Source organism: Manis pentadactyla, chromosome 15 (assembly GCF_030020395.1).
Source record: "Manis pentadactyla isolate mManPen7 chromosome 15, mManPen7.hap1, whole genome shotgun sequence".
NCBI classification, from domain to species: domain Eukaryota; kingdom Metazoa; phylum Chordata; class Mammalia; order Pholidota; family Manidae; genus Manis; species Manis pentadactyla.
This window is the reverse complement of record NC_080033.1, coordinates 10,501,729-10,517,838: the sequence shown is the minus strand read 5'-3', so window position 1 is coordinate 10,517,838 and position 16,110 is coordinate 10,501,729. Positions and strand designations below refer to the sequence as shown.

The 16,110-nt window shown below is 53.2% G+C and overlaps 1 protein-coding gene across 3 annotated transcripts; it reads left to right on the top strand.

The window, feature by feature from the left end:
- Nucleotides 1–143: 143 nt before the first annotated feature.
- On the top strand, nt 144–16,110 carry DEDD2 (death effector domain containing 2). 3 transcript variants are annotated; one of them, XM_036896493.2, is made up of 5 exons: nt 144–258; nt 2,315–2,681; nt 4,156–4,278; nt 6,897–7,037; nt 14,899–16,110. In XM_036896493.2, the coding sequence occupies exons 2-5, from the start codon at nt 2,354–2,356 to the stop codon at nt 15,288–15,290; spliced, it is 984 nt and encodes a 327-aa protein (XP_036752388.2). In that variant the 5' UTR covers nt 144–258; nt 2,315–2,353; the 3' UTR covers nt 15,291–16,110. The 3 variants fall into 3 exon arrangements, with proteins under 3 accessions (XP_036752388.2, XP_036752387.2, XP_036752385.2); XM_036896492.2 differs by having other exon boundaries at nt 187–322; XM_036896490.2 differs by lacking the exon at nt 144–258 and adding an exon at nt 1,008–1,706.

Sequence of the window (16,110 nt, the reverse complement as noted above, 5' to 3'; positions counted from 1 at the left end):
CTCGTGGTGACCAATCAGGGCCGTCAGCGGAGGACACAAGCCCTTGCGCCTGCGTGTTGACTCTCAGGCGGGGCTCCGCGAGTTTCTCCACGCACACAACAGTATCCTATGGGCGGGTCTCGGGGCTCCCGGCTTGGAGAAGCGCCTGCGCAGTTCGGGCACTCCTCTGACAAGTCTGAAAGTTTAGTGGAGAGAAGTGGGCATCTTTGGAAAGCGAAGACCCATCCAGTGGACTGGCGCCGGGAGACATTGGCAGAGGTATCATTTCACAGCAGAAGAGAGCATCTCCGAGAGCTCACCTTTGGAGCCAGGCACATTAAGGGTACTTTCCCTTCTCAGGGCCTCCTTTTACTCCCTTGTAAAATGGGCTTAAATCACATCCACCTCAAAGGCTGTTGAGGAGGGGATTGGATGAAATCAAACACGTAAAAGCGCCCAGCACAGGTCCTGATGCACCGTGGGTGCGCACTATAACCCATCTAACATGGACATAGCCTTTCCCAGTTTGTAAAATTGCTATCCTTTCCCTCCAACTTTTCGGTTGATTTAATGATGTTCACTTATTGGACGCCTACTGTGTGTCCGGCCCAGGACTGGGCTTCAGTAGGTGACTGCCACAAAGACGAAGAGACTTAGAGGTCATTGCTGCAGCCCAAGCAGAGGCAGTGCGGAGGCAGCGCCAGGTGGGACCCAGGTCTTCCGCATCTCAAGAGGAAATAATTCGAGGGTGATAACGGGTCCGGGGAGGCGACCTATCTCGAGGCACGTGCGGGCATTGACCTTGAGTCACCTAAGTGAACTGCAGGGTGGCCGCCACGCCCAAGGCCCCACCGCAGGGGAGAGACGCTCAGGCATGCAGCCTCGAGGCTAGTCTGTAGAGACCTGCTTGCGCCAAAGTGAAGCTCGTAGGTGCAGGTTAGAGAAGGGGGTATCAGAACGCTCTGTGACCTTGGAGGGCGGAGATTGGAAGAGTTTGGGGGTCCCGTTCGAGACCCTGGGTGTGTGTGTCTAACTGTAATGGGGAGGGTCGTGATGGACGCCATCAAGAGGTGCACAGTCAGGATGGAGGGGCCTATTGCAATCAGGAAGGAGATACTGTTTCCTAACATAAGATGTGGGAGTCCTAGTCCTGATCAGGGGAAGGATCTTATAGATGGGGGTTTCTGTTGGATGATGGGGGATTCCAGTTGGGATCATGAGATGGCTGGTTCCTATTAGGAGTAAGGGGAAGTCTAATGGAGGAGCATCCAAGTCCCGATCATATGGAGCCTGGGCGCTATTTGGAGACAGGACGGTTGTGATTGCGGCCCTTTGCATTGGGCAGCTGCGGCGTCTAGGTCGTGATTAGGAGTGGACTGTAGTCCATGACATGAGTAGTTCCAGCAGGTCGTGACGTGAGACGCAGCGGCTTAAGTTACCCACGGAGAAGAGCTACCCGGCAACCGGGTACCACGTCCAACCGGGACACTGAACCATTCTCGCTGAGCGCAGGCGCAGGGCAGGAGGGCCCGGACTCTACGGTTGGGGGCGGGCCCTGTAAGCTTAACTCTGCGCTTGCGCAGAAGGGGCGTGGCGGTCGCACCTGCGCGAGTTGGGGGAAGGAGGAGGGGCGAGGTGACGCAGGCGTAATAATAGAGAAGGTGCCAGAAAGATCCAAAACAAGTGGCTGCGGCCGTCGCCCAGGAGTCGTCAGACGCCGGAATCTGGTGAGGATCCAGAGAGGCCTAAGGGCGAATGGTGGAGGGTGGACGGAACCACCTGGGGGCTGGAGAGAAGGCGGTACCGCCCTTACTGGGCGAGGGGATCGCATTCAGACAGCACCACCTGTATGGAGCTAAAGGCTGCTTGAGTCGGTCCGACTTGGAGGGGGCAGAGGGCCACTTTCGGTGGAGCACTACTTGGGTGGAGCCGTGGCGCTGATCGGACAGTACCACTGGATGCCAAAGGGCACCTACGGACAGTACTACCCAGAGTCGAAGGGCAGTTGGCAGGGTGCCCCGGGGTGGGCCCCCAGGCTTAAGACCCAATCGCTTGGTCAGGTCCGGAGGCTGGTTCGGAACATACCACCTGGGGAGGGGCGTTCGGACTCCGCCGGCCCGTCTGGTTGGAGGACGAGAGGGGTCTGGCGTCTCGATCTGTTACTAGGGGACCTCGGGCGATACCATTCTCTTCTGGGGGAAGGGGGACGCTGAGACCGCCGGGGTGTGAGGGTGGCCCTGCCCCGCGGGACGGGGCAGAGGAGACGCAATGGCGAGGTTGGGGCCCTGGCCCCCGCGTCTCTGACCGCTGCCCCCTCCCCGTGTATGGGTTCTAGGCCCTGGTTCTGAGTTTGTAGCGCCCCCCTCCCCCGGGTATGTCGCTGTCCGGGTTGACCCCGGCTCCGAGCTGGGAGGAGGATGAGTGCCTGGACTACTACGGGATGCTGTCGCTTCACCGTATGTTCGAGGTGGTGGGCGGGCAACTGACCGAGTGCGAGTTGGAGCTGCTGGCTTTCCTGCTGGATGAGGCCCCCGGCGCCGCCGGCGGCCTGGCCCGCGCCCGCAGCGGCTTGGAACTGCTGCTGGAGATGGAGCGCCGCGGGCAGTGCAACGAAAGCAACCTGCGGCTGCTGGGGCAACTCCTGCGCGTGCTGGCTCGCCACGACTTGCTACCGCACCTGGCGCGCAAGCGGCGCCGGCCAGGTATGGTTGAATGGGAGGGTGACAGACTTCCGGTGGGGAGAGGGCCTTGCTGCCGCTGCGCACCTATGGTGCCCTGATACATGGACAGTGCCATATCAGACAGCCCAAGTCCCATTCCACTCACCCCTCCTCCCTGAGTATCAATGAAAAACACAAGCGGGAGGAGGCATGGCTTTGGGAGGGGTTTGCTTCAGCCACATCAATAATGTTGTTTGTGGCCGCTGTTTATGGAGGGCTAATTTCATGTCAGTTACAGCAGTAAGCCTTTCATATGAACTATCATCTTATATCCTCCTGGTAATTCTATGAGGGAATTCTGTTGGTCTCCACTGTACCAGGAAAACAACAGGTTCAGAGAAGTTAAGCATCTTGCCCACAAGATGGGCACAGGAGATACAAGGTGACAGTACTGACAAAGTGTTTGTTCCATGAAGCTTACATTTAGTGGGGGAATCTGACTTTAAGTAAGGTAACTTATTTTTTATATGGTTATAGAAAGACTAAAACAAAGTAATGGAATGGTGAGAGTGGAAGGTGCTTCAAAGTGAAGTGAAGGTCCCCTTGGATTGGAGAACCAAGTCAAGATTATTCTGCAGAAGGTGACATTTAAACTGAGGCTGCAGTGCTGCTGTGCATAGATCTCAGAGGAGAAAATTCCAGGCGGAAAGACAGGCTTTCAAGCCCTGAGGCAGGAATTAGTTTGGCCTCCTCAAGAGGCCAGTGTGGCAGAGCAGAGAGGACTGAAGCGAGGGCAAGGAGTCACGTCACACGGGGTCTTGCAGATAGCCCAGAGAGAAAGGGTGAGGGCCAGGATCCAAACCTTGCTGGCTTGACTCCAGAGTCGATGCCCTTAATCCTTGTGAGGGAAGCACTCCTGGGACACAGCCATTTGGAGGAAGTAAGAGGGTTTAAGGCATAGGAGATCTACGCATGCATAGCCTTCAAGCCACTGCGTGGGTTACTGGAGGTAGAGTGGCTAGTTTGTGGAGGGAGATGGTGTACTACTGCCCACAGTAAACCCATGTGATTTGGATAACGAGAAGGGCAGCGCTAGAGAATGGACAGCGATTTTGGAAAAATACGTGGAGGACAGGCTCTGGAAGATATTTGGGGAGCCTGCAGAGAGGCCATCCTACTCCTTGGAGCCTCAGGGAGAACTGGGGGCTGTTTATGGGGGGCAGCATTGTAGGGGACCTGATCATGACTCAGCTTACAGACTAACTCTGATGGAGTTGTTTTTGATCTGGGTTGGGTGGCCCCAGGCAGTGGTGAATGTTCTATCTCCAGAGGCATTGAGCAGCCACTGGGTCCATGGTGTTGAAGAGGGAGTGGGTGTCTGGGCTCTGACCTCTGGAGAACTTGGGCACCCTGTGGGGCAGGAGTTCATGGGGAGGGTGGTGGCAATTAGAGGCTGGGCCTGGGAGAGACCTGAAGCTGGGAATGCTTCTTTCCATTCTTCTGTCCCCTGCCCCAGTGTCTCCAGAACGCTACAACTATGGCACCTCCAGCTCATCTTCAAAAAGGGCTGAAGGCAGCTGCCGTCGCCGTCGGCAGTCCAGCAGTTCTTCAGATGCTCAGCAGGGTCAGTGGGAGACAGGTGAGCCCAGCTGGTGGGCATGATGGCAGTGATCCTCTTCCTTCTGAAACCTGGTGAACCTGCCCCATCCTGGCACATCAAGGAAGGGGCCAAAGGGGTCATTCTGCCTCATTTTTGCTTTGTGTGTGTGTGTTTATTTTTGGTATAAAAACATGTGTCCAGAAGCAACATACAGAATTGTTTCTTGTGGTTTTCTGTTTCATCTAAATGGCATCACTTCGTGGGTATCATTCTTCATGTGGTTGTCTTAGCAGGACATGGTTTTGAGATTTATTCATGTTAAGTAACTCTTAATTGGTTTATTTGAATTGCTGTGCCATTATTTATCCAATCTCCCCCTTCCCTAGTTTTTTAATTACTCAAAACAAAATTTCAAACATACAGAGAAGTTGGAAGATTAATACAGTAAAGGTGTTCATATTTTCGCCTAGATTCAGTAATTTTAATGTTTTGCCACTCTTGTTTTATGTGTGTGTTTGTTAATTCTGGGTTTCTTGTTGAACTCTTTGAAAGTTAAATTATGGCCATCAGGACACTTTACCCTTAAATCAGCAGGCTCTTCTGAAAAGGAGAGGTTTGACCTATATCACTTGTCGACCATTATCCCCAAGAAAGTAAATGCTAATACTCTGATATCCTGATAGTCCATTTTCATATTGCCCCAATATTGTCTCCGCTTTCAGGCTTCACTCATTGTTGATCGGCTCTGCACTCAAATACGTCTCCTTAACGTCTTGCTATAGAACTGGAACAACTCCTCCACCCCATACCTTCTCTTTTTTTCTCATGACATTGACCTATTGACCCTACCCAGCCAGTTGTTAGTGGAATGTCCTGATTGTTCCCTAAAGTGTCTGATACTTTCCTGATGGTGTCATTTAACTCTTCTCTCTGTCCCTGTATTTCCTGTGAAGTGGGAAATTGGGTCTGGAGACTTGGTTAGATTCAGGTTATATGTTTTGGGTAGGAATGAACCTTTGTTGATGCTGTGTGCTTTGAGTTGGAGTGAAGGAGGCAGAAGTTCTGGTTTTCCTGTTGTGAGTGGGCAGGTGTAATTACCTGGTTAGTGGCTCCCATATTTGTTCTTGGTAAAGGGACTGTTTTTTCCTTTTATGGTTAGAAAATAACCTATGGGATGGCACATTAGCATATCCTCGTCCCCAGCAGCATCCCCAGGGATTTTAGAATCATTGATGATCTCTGCCTGAACCAGTTATTGCCTAAGTGTAAGGGGGATTTCCTAATTCTTTCCTTTCTCTGTGTCTACTAGCTGGCATTCTTTCAGGAGGAGTATTCCTTTTCTCTCCCCACCAGCCCCTCTTTTTTTGGTGTCGATTCATGTGTTCTTATTTATTTACTGTGTTATAGTCAATGAGTCATTCTTCCTGATGTTCAAATTGGTTAGCATGTCTTTAATGTGTCTCAGTCATTCTTTGGGTGCTTCCTGCGTTGAGGCACTGCTGGATGTCCTGGACTCATTTGTACTTTTCTTTCCCCAGCCCTGGAGTCAGCTGTTTCCAGAAGCCTAGTTTCTTTAAGAAGCAGTGGTATTTACAGACCAGATCTGGGCACTGAGTGCATTGTTTCTAGGTTCTTTCAGTGAGCAGAGTTAGAAATCATGCTTTTAAAAAAGTTCATATTAGTATTTTCAACTCGAAATTTACCAGGACTTTTTTCTCTTTTAATAAAAACCTTGGTTCTTAATAACTTTGGGATAAGGATTTAGTTGCTTTATTTTACATTAATAAAATAACTTCAGAATTAGTACAGATACCACTGGTGACTATGAATGAAAGGTAACATTTATTTATGATTTCTCTTGTCTTCTGAGTATATCCCACTGAGAGTTTACAAAGTTTTCTTGTATGTTACTTGAAATAGTTCCTTTTCAGTTTTGTTCATGTTGGGAATTATATATATAGTTAGGTTCTCTTGTTTCTATGTTAAATTTTATAGTTTGTTTCTTTGTTTCTTTTTAATTTGATTTATTTGGCTTGAAAATCAAAACTAAAGTATGTAAGAAAGATGATCTTAGAAGTATCATTTCCATTGTTGCTACCCGCACCCCCCAGTAAATGGTTTCATTCATCTCTCATTTATCCTTAGTGTTTCGTCTTGCAAAAATAGCAAATACATATTCTTATCTCCCCTCATTTTAATGCAAAATGTAGCAAACTGTAGATGCGTTTTTTACATCTTGCTTTACTTCACTAAACAATGTATCCTAGAAATTATTCTTTTTGCCAGACATTTGTATTGCATTCAAGTTTATTCTTGACATTTACATTGTTTTGAAGTTGACACAGTTACAAATTATAAAGGATGCCCCAGTGGCTTTTGCCATGCTTGTCTTCTGATGGGAGTCTACAGAGGTTTCTCTAGGGTCAAACCTGGAGGTGGGACTGCTAGGTGGCGAGGCGAGCTCATCTGCCTTTCTAGATGCTGTAGGTTGTACTTACTCCCCCATTTTATGGATGGGGCCTACTGAGGCCCAGGAAGCAGAGGGGCTTATGGGATCTCACAGTATGGAAATAACTTGAGCTCTTCCCTGGGCACTTGCCTTGGTATGCCAGCTATCATATGGGTCCCATCAACCAGCTTCATCTTTCTTGCCTCAGGCTCCCCCCTGACCAAGCGGCAGCGTCGGAGTCGGGGCCGGCCCAGTGGTGGTGCCAGACGGCGGCGGAGAGGGGGCCCAGCTGCCCCCCGGCAGCAGCAGGAGCCAGCGAGACCCTCCTCAGAAGGCAAAGTGACCTGTGGTAGGTGTCTGTGGGTCTTGGGGAATGCCTATACAGGCAGCCTGCAGAGCCAGAGGGTAGGAGAAACGGGCCCTCGTCTGGGGTGTGGTATACATAGCTGCCTCCTCCTGTGGGGGCAGCAGCTCCTGATCATCTGTTCAGTGCAGATGAATCCTTAATCCTTGTCTGCTGCTGTCTGTCTGCTCTACATCCCACTGATAGTTGAAGGATCACATTGTGTGCCACTTACTCTAGGAAGCCTTTCTTGGACAACCCCCTCTTTCTAATTTTGTTTATTCAGCTAACATTTTCAGGGATTTATTTATTCAACAGCCCTGTGTTCTGCAGTGGTGGCATGATGCTGGGGTGAAAAACAAGGACCCTGGGACAGGCTGCCCAATTCACCTCCTGGCTTTGCATTTAAATAGGCTGTTTGATTTTGAGCAAGTGACTGAACTTCTCTGTGCCTCAGTTTCTACATCTGTAAAATGGGGCTAATAAGAATAACTTCCAGTTAGGGTTGTTGAGAGAGATGAGTTAACTCATGTAATACCTGGGAATAGTGGCTGGCCTGGGGCTTATACCATGTACCAGTTTGCTCCTTTTCTCACTGTTTACTGCTGTGTGCTTGGGGTGGGAATAGCAGTGAGGTCCTTGCCCTCATGGAGGTGATCTTCTAGCTGGGTGACAGGCCAGTGAAACCAAAGCTCACTTTAGACAGTGAGTGCCATGAAGAGAGGGTGGGAAGTGGGTAGAGGAGTCTGGCCAGGGCTGAGCAGCTGGGCCTTGGAGCAGGTGGGAATTTGGATTTTATTCCATGCCTCAGATTAGCAAAGGCTTTTAAGCAGAGTAGTGAGGTGATCTGATACTTGTTTTTAGAGGAATTCTGACCCTGTCTGGAAGATGAGTTAATAAATGAGTTATGATTTGCAAAGTGTTTAGAACAGTGCTGGTCATATAGTAGGTTCTCTGTCAGGCATCTGTGAAGTAAATGAAACAAAATGGAAGCAGGGAGATGAGTGAACAGGCTGCATAGTCCAACAAGGAGAGAGCGGAAGTCCAGCCTGGGGAAAGCATGGGAAGGGGGTGGACTAAGGAAATACTGTGGACACAGGGCTGACAAGACCTGCAGACAGGTTGGGTTCGGTGGATTGTGGGCTCTGTTTTGGAGACTTATGCTCAGACCTTGTCCTCGAACTTCTTCCTGGTCCTGAGAGGAGGACATGAGCACAGGTGGCACGCTCTCTCTCAACCCCCTACCCCCACCTCTCTGGGACCCCCGTGGGGACACAGAAGGTCAGCCAGTGAGATGCTCAGGCAGGCGTGGGAGGGTGGAATTACGGCCAGGAAGATCTGGGGTTGCAGCAGCTCTGCATTCCGCAGACTTCAGTCGGCAGATGGAGGCTCTTCCCTCCATCTGCAGAGCCTTCTCCAGCCCACAGAGCGCACACACCTGGTGCCTCCTGTTGCGTGCTGTGCCCCTCCCAGGCTGGGGGCGGCACCTCCACTCCGCAGATGAGGCTGTAGCTGCCTGTGTTGGGCACTGTCAGGAGGGACAGAGCAATGCAGCCAGCCTGTGTCCTCAGAACTGAGCTCCCAGCTTGAGGGGGGTGGCTCCCTTGTCGTGACTTGGCTTGGAGTCAGCCAGTAATTACCAGAGCCACCAGACTGGCTGGGCAGCGATGGAAGTCAGCCTCCTAGCTGAGGCTGGAGAGGGGTCTTGGTGCCAGTGGAGGCTCCAGGTCTCTTTCCTGAGGCCAGGGCCTCGGCAGGGTGGCAGAGAGGTTTTCACCAGGGCGTGGCTGGGTCTTGGGGGAAGGCAGGCGGGTGGGGAAGCAGGTCTGACTGCTGACTCACCAAAGCAGGGCGGGGCTGGAGTGAGGCTCTCCAGTGGGGCCCTGGTTTTCCCCTCTGAAAATGGGGATGGCTTATTTTTAATGAGGTCATCCTGGGATAGAAGGAGGCTTCTCCAGACCTGAATGAGGAAGGGGCCCGCCATTCTTGGTCCCTCCTCACTGTGGCAGCTGTGGGGGTTGACCCCTAGGGATAGAACCAGGCTAAAGTCCAGAGTGTCCCAGAATGTGAGGAAGCAAGTGTGAAGGCTGCTGGGCTTGGACACAGGACCTCTGAGTTCCATGTCCCTCTCAGGCCTGTGGGCCCTGTGCTGGGTATGCTACTTGCCTGACTGAGTGCTCAAGACAGCCTTTGAGGTAGGGTTGACAAGTCCACATGGTGCAGGGTGGCAGGGGTGGGGCTGAGCTGAAACTCGGGTTGCTTTGCTCGGTTATTCCCTATGTGTTTATAGAGCGCTCACTACATGCTAGGCCCAGTGGGGATGGTGGGCCCTTGCCCTCACAGAGCTTGCGTTCTCTGGGAAGAGAAGCCATGAGACAGAAACTTCTGATGTCAGCTAAGAAGAGAAAGCCGGGCAAGGATGTAGAGAGCAATGGAAATGCGGTTTTAGATGATTTTCAAGGTAGGGTGGTCTAGGAAGGCCTCCTGGAAGAGAGCACGCAGGTGGCTGGGGAAGTGTCCCAGATGGAGGGGCAGCAGGAGCCAAGGCTGAGGGGAGTGAGTGTGTCGGTGGTGGTGAAGGGATGGAGAGGAAGCTGCACGGCTGGAGCCGAGGCAGCTATGAGGGAAGGGCGTCCAGGTGGCCTGGCGTCCAGCAGGGCCTGTCAGCCGTGGGCCAGGTGGAAGCAGTTGGAGGATTTGAATGGCAGGATGAGGTTTACTCCCTGCCTTGACATCTTCAATGGGAAAGACACAGAAGCAGAGAGCTGGCGTGATGCACCTCCGTCTGGCTCCGCATCTCCAACTTCAGCAGTTGTCAGCTCTACACGGGTGAGCTGTTTTCATCAGCCATGTTGTTTTGGAGTCAGTTGTAGGTATCCTGTTATTTCATCTGTAAATTTCTCACTATGTACCTCTAAAAGATAAGAAATCTTTAAGAAATTATCACACCAAGAAAATGAACAATTCCTTATTATCAAAATCTCATCAGGGCTCAAATTTCCAGTTGTCTCCAAAGCGTTGGTTCTCTTAAGTCTCTCCTGATCCCTGGGACTCCCCCACCATCTCAGTCCTCTCTCCCCTACCCTCCCTGTGTTGTGTTTGTTGAAAGTACCTATCCTCTGTCATTTCTCAAAGACTGGATTTTGCCAGTTGCGTCCTGCAGTAGGGTTGATTGAGTGATGTGTTTCCCTGCCTGAAAATTGGTAGTTGGGTCTGGAGAGGCTTGATCAGATTCTGGTTTAATGTTTTTTTCCAAGCTCACTTCCTAGGTGGTGATGTGCTCGTCCATCAGGAAACAGGCAGTGGCTGCTTAGCTTTCTCTGACGTTGGTGGCAGCTTCTCCTCATTGTTTTGAACCATTAGTTCAGTAGAACTTGATGTCTGACATCATGACATCTTGGGGAAAAGTTTGGAGCAAGGGAGGAGTCCACCATCGTCCTGAGGAGGGTGTGCTGGCCCTGGTGTGGCAGCGGAGGTCTTCCCATTGCAGCGTCTGGCTACCTCTTTTTACTTGGGCCTGGCCCTCGGACCTTCTCTGGTCTCCTCCTGCAAAGCCCCTCCCCTTTCCCTCTGTGTGCCTTCTACCCTAGAAGAGAGGCAGATGAGGTGTGGGGTTAAAAGACAAGGGGTGCTGGCAGCAGGAGGAGCTCTCCTCATTCAGAAGGTGCAGCCACACCTCTGCCCTGGGCTAGGGAGCGTTTCCCTGCAGCTGCCCAAGAGGAGCGGACGGTTGATTGATGCTTGGTGTTGCTGGCCAGCCCCAGCCCAGGGCCCAGGCCTGCTCGGTGCTCTTTCCCCCTGGGCCTTCTATTACATCTGGGCCAGTCCATCTACCTCTGTCTGTGTCTCCTGCTTCCAGCCTGGACCAGCCACCTTCAGCCTTCCCCAGCGTTGCTCTGGCTCTGTTCTGAGCACCCTGCTGCTTCCGTGGAGCAGCTGTACTCAGCATGGTGAGGGCGCGTCCAGCCTGCTGCATTTGGAGGGCTCACTGTGGGCCTGGCGCTGGCCTGAGCTCCTCACCTGCATCAAACCGTATGTTCCTTACTGTGGCCCACAAGAGCAGGTGCTGGGGTGAAGTGGTTTTACAGAGGAGGCCGCACAGACTCTCTGCTCCCGCCTGCCAGGCTGTGGTCGTGTCTCCTCTCCAGTTGTCCCTTGTGCTCTTCTCCACCTTGGTCCAGCCACACCGGCCCCCAGCCTATGGACACCCCAAGTTCATTTTCTGCTTCTGGACTTTGACTTGAGCTGCTCTCTCTTCTGAGAATGCTACTCTTCTCTCCTGTTTTCCTGTCTTGACCTACTTGTCCTCCTCCACGTTTCACTTCCAATGTCATTTCCTGGAGAGGTCCTCTCTGGTCATTGTGATCTAAATTACAACTCGTGCTCTATAATTTTCTCTCCTGGCCCTCGGGATGTCTTTTAATTATGGATTTCTGTGTGTGATTGCATGAGAGGCAGCAAACAGGATAGGGATAGTTAAGGGCTGGGGCTTTGGAGCCAGGCATGTCAGTTGGAATTCTAGCTTTGTCACTTCCTGCCTCTGTGGCCTTGGGCAGGTGACTCATCCTCTGTGCCTCAGTTTCCCCATCTGCAAAAAGGGAGTAATAGCACTGTCTCAAAAAGTTGTAGGGATGATCAAAAGGGCTGATAGAAGTGAAGCGTATGCCAGCTTGCAGTAAGCACCATGTCAGCGTCCTCTGTTGTCAGTAAGTTACTTTGGTGAGGGGTAAGGGAGAGATTGCACGTGATGCCTGTGATTCAGGGTTGGGATGGAGCGGTGGCTCACATCATACATGTCCCCTTCTGCCAGAAGAGCCTCCCTGTCCTCTCTGTGCCATCCTCTTATTTTCTTGTACTCCAGATCAGAGTCTGGACCATGGTCTGGTGAAGGACTTCCTCACCAGAAATCCTCTCCGTTCCTAAATGGAACTGAGGAATGCTGAGAGGACGTAGGGGTCTAAGGTAGTGAAAGCACACAGGTAGGGGCCTGGCCCACGGGCAGTGCTCCCTTACAGGGCGTCACGCCTCTTCCAGGCCCACTTGTGGTGGGGTTCTTGTGTCACCCCAGTGTTCATGGCACTTAGTAACTATCTGTTGAACGAAGGAATGAACAGGACACACACGAGTCTTCCTTGGTCCTGTTCTCCCTCTACCTGCCATGTCGGGCGGGCTCTGGGGAACAGTTCCCATTGAAGGTCTAGTAGCAATCTGAGCTGAGGAGAAAGGCGATCTGGGAGGGCTTCCCCTGGGTGGGACATGGGGGTCTTGTGAGTTGGGCCATGGTGCACGAATGGGGGTGTTCTAGGCAGAGTTGGCGGACAGGTGATTTTGTGAGTAAGTAAGGCTTGTGCTGGGAGCACTTCCCGCATGATGTATGGGAGGATGTAGTCGGGATTGAAGGAAGACATGAGGGAGGAGGTTGGCTCAGGCCCAGGTGAGAGGGCAGGGCCTGGGCTGGGACCATGGGGGTAGAGAGGTGGGTGTTGAAATTACAGTTTCTGTTTCGGGGGGCCTTCTGTGCCATAGGCCCAGGGTCAAGTGCTTTCATGAGTTGCTGCCTCCAATCCTCATGACCCCACCGTGCAGCAGGGACCTCTTGTTTGTTTCTGTTTTTCAGATGGGGAAACTGAGGCTCAGAGAGGTGAGGTTACATGCCCAAGGCCCCAGAGCTAGAGAGTGGCAGAGCCGGGACTCGCCTCAAGGTCTGTCGGACTCCGCCACCTGGCTCCGTGCCTCTGCCACTGAGCAGCCCCATGTGGCCTGGGACACGTGCTGCTCCTCCCAGTCCCCTGCTCCCCAGCCCATGCCAGTGGAAGGTGTGGTCAGACACTCACAGGACTCACGGATGTGGGCCCAGAGGTCTCATCTGGTCGTTAGGACGGAGGGACCCGGGCCGGAGTGCTGTGGGAGGCGCTGGAGGCTCCGTGCCAGGCAGGGTTCCCTGGGCCTCCAGCAGAGGGGCAGAAAGAGGAAGGGTTTGGTGTTGGAGGAGGAAGTTGAGTGGTTCTAAGAAGTCATCTGGGGATGCAGGGACCTGCCTTCTACTTTCTGCTCTGCTGACACGGTTTGCGAAAGGTGAATGGAGGCTAAGGCATGACACTTCCCCTCCCACAGCTTCAGTTTCCTCATCTGCCAAATGGGTTAAATGTGGCCCCTGCCCCACAGGACTGATCCTGCTGAATCCTCAGGGGTAAAGCATTTGGCACATTGGAGCCGTGGGTGGCTGCCATTTTAGAAGAACCATTGGGCACCATGTGCAGTGCCAGCTGTTCCTACCTACCAATAGCTCTCTCTTTAATCATCTTAATGGTCTTTTGTAGGAGAGATCGGTTCAGGCAGGAACCTGGGCTCAGAGAGGTTGTGCCTTGTCTCAGGTCACAAAGCTATTGCCTGGAGGCTCCTGGGTTGCATCTGGCTCCAGTGACCCAGAGCTCCCTTCTGGGGCTTGGAGGTTCAGTGACCTCTGCAAGGTCCTGCCACTGCCTGGCCGTGGCACCTTGGGCAAGTCCTTTCCCTTCAGTGTGTCTCCATTTTCTCATCTGTAAATTGGGGGTGATGCTAGGGCCTACCTCACAGGTTGTGGATTAAATGAGGTCATATGAGTCTAGTGCTTGTTGTTTTCAGCCTATATCTGATTTTAAGACAGCGTGTGTGTGTGTGTGTGTGCATGTGTGTGTGTGTTGGGAGGGATTCTGTTAGTAGCCCAATTCTGGGTGGAATTTCAGTAATCCCACAGGGAGGGTGACATTCATGAGGTCACATTATAGGGATAACCTCAGAAGTCCTGTGTCCTGTCCCCAGTGCAGAGCTGCCACTTCATTTGCGCAGATGAGGGCAAGTTGTAACCGACAGAAAGGTCAGCTGATACTGGAGTAAGCAGAAAGTGAGTTGCTTGTAGCTGAAAATCCAGGTGCTCCAGGGCTCATGTGATACACTCAGGAGTCACTTCCTCTCTCTCCTTGGCTCTGTGTGGGCTTCATTCTCTCCCCTCCCAGTGGCCAAGTGGCTTCCAGCAGCTCTGGGCTTAACCACCTACCATCCTGGTGCCTCTGCTGGAAGAGAGCACCTGCTTGCAGAAGAGCCAGCCCAGTTCCAGCCTCGAGTCTCCTAGGCCGAGGTGGCTTGGTGGGTAGGGGGATGGGGATGTGGTTGCTCCGCATGGATCTCACTGTTTGAGGGCAGGAGAGGGGTCAATCTGGCTGCCTAAAGGCAAGTTTGTTCATACATGCACTGGTTCTTTCATTAACACATATCGAGCACCTACTCTGTGCCATGGGTTATACAGGTGAAAAAAACATAAAAATCCCTTCAGGAAGCTCCTATCCAGAGGAGAGGGGTAACGGTCCTGACAGGGAGGGAGAGCATGAGGAGGCTCAAAGGGGTCTGTGCCCGGGGAACAAATGGAGCAGACTCTGGGAACCGGGGATGCTGGGGGCCAGAGGGTTGGCGGTCAGGTGTTGGGAAGGTGGCATCTGAGCAGAGAACTGAAGGAAGTGAGGGAGCGAATCCTGTGGAGACTGGGGACAGAGCATCCCCAGCTGAAGGACGGTCAGCGCTGGTCAGGACCTGCCTGGTGGGGGTGGTGGGGCCAGTCCATCAGGAGGTGATGAGGCTGCAGCGGGCATGTGAGGGGAGAGGAGGAGGTCGTCACGTCAGGAGGGAACAGAGGCGCAGGAGGGAAGCAATGTGAGGGTGTCACTGTACTTGGGTGTGGTTACCAGAAGGGGGAAGGATGTGGGGCAGGTGCAGTGTAACCCATGGGGCAGTGGGAGGAGCCTGCGGGAGGGAGGAAGTGTGGCAGTCGCCCTCGCCCTCCTATGCGTTTTGGGTGTTGTCTCCTCCCTGACCAGTCCCTCTTTCTCCACAGATATCCGGCTCAGGGTGCGAGCAGAGTACTGCGAACATGGGCCCGCCTTGGAGCAGGGTGTGGCATCCCGTCGGCCCCAGGCGCTGGCACGGCAGCTGGACGTGTTTGGGCAGGCCACCGCAGTGCTGCGCTCAAGGGACCTGGGCTCTGTGGTGTGCGACATCAAGTTCTCAGAGCTCTCCTATTTGGACGCCTTCTGGGGTGACTACTTGAGTGGGGCCCTGCTGCAGGCACTGCGGGGTGTGTTCCTGACTGAGGCCCTTCGAGAGGCCGTAGGCCGGGAGGCTGTCCACCTGCTGGTCAGCGTGGACGAGGCTGACTATGAGGCTGGCCGGCGCCGCCTGCTGCTGATGGAGGAGGAGCGGGGAGGGCGCTCAGCTGAGGCCTCCTGATCCTGGATCTGGAAGAACTGACCCCACCTCCTAGCCTCTGGGCCACTTTGCCCCCATGGAAGACGACCATCTCTGTCCCTAGAGGACCGTTACTCCAGCAGCTCTGAGGACTGCAGAGATGGCCAGGCCCCTTGACAGCCTGGCCGCTTGACAGCCCCTCCCACAGGATGTGGGTGCTGAGGTCAAAACCACTTCCAGCTGAGTTTCCCCCCCCCCCCCCCCACATTCCCACCCCCAGGTGTGTTCCCTCAGCTTCAGGAGGCCAGAGGCTCAGGCAAGCATTCTGGAAAGGGAGGGAGGCATAGCCACACACCAAAGGCCCTGTACATCGCGTCCTCCCACCCGGGCTATGTGCACACACACACCGGCCCCTCTGAAGTCTCCCCTGGACCCCCACCCTGGCCTGCTCCACACACTTCTTTGGCCTCAGGGCTTCTCTCTCAGGATCTCTGATTTTATGCCCCAACCCTGGGCTTCAGCCACACTGAGCACTGGAGCTGGGGTGCACACAGGGCCTGCTCATCTTGCCCATACATCCCTACAGCCAGCCAGGGCTCTGCCCAGCTTCCACACACAGACCTGGCTTTCCACCTTCTGCTCTTCAGAGCTGGGCACAGACTTGCACATGGACCTGCACCTGGAGTGTCACACTTGTGTTGCAGCAGCTTCAGACCAAGCGTGCTGTTGCTCATGGGGTCAGGACCAGAAACAACTTCCCTCTCAGAAGGGGAAGGCAAAGGCTTGGGGCTGATGGGAAAGGCCTTTACAAATGGCACCAATAAAGCTGCTCTGGATGGAGCATAGGTGGGCATCAAGTCTC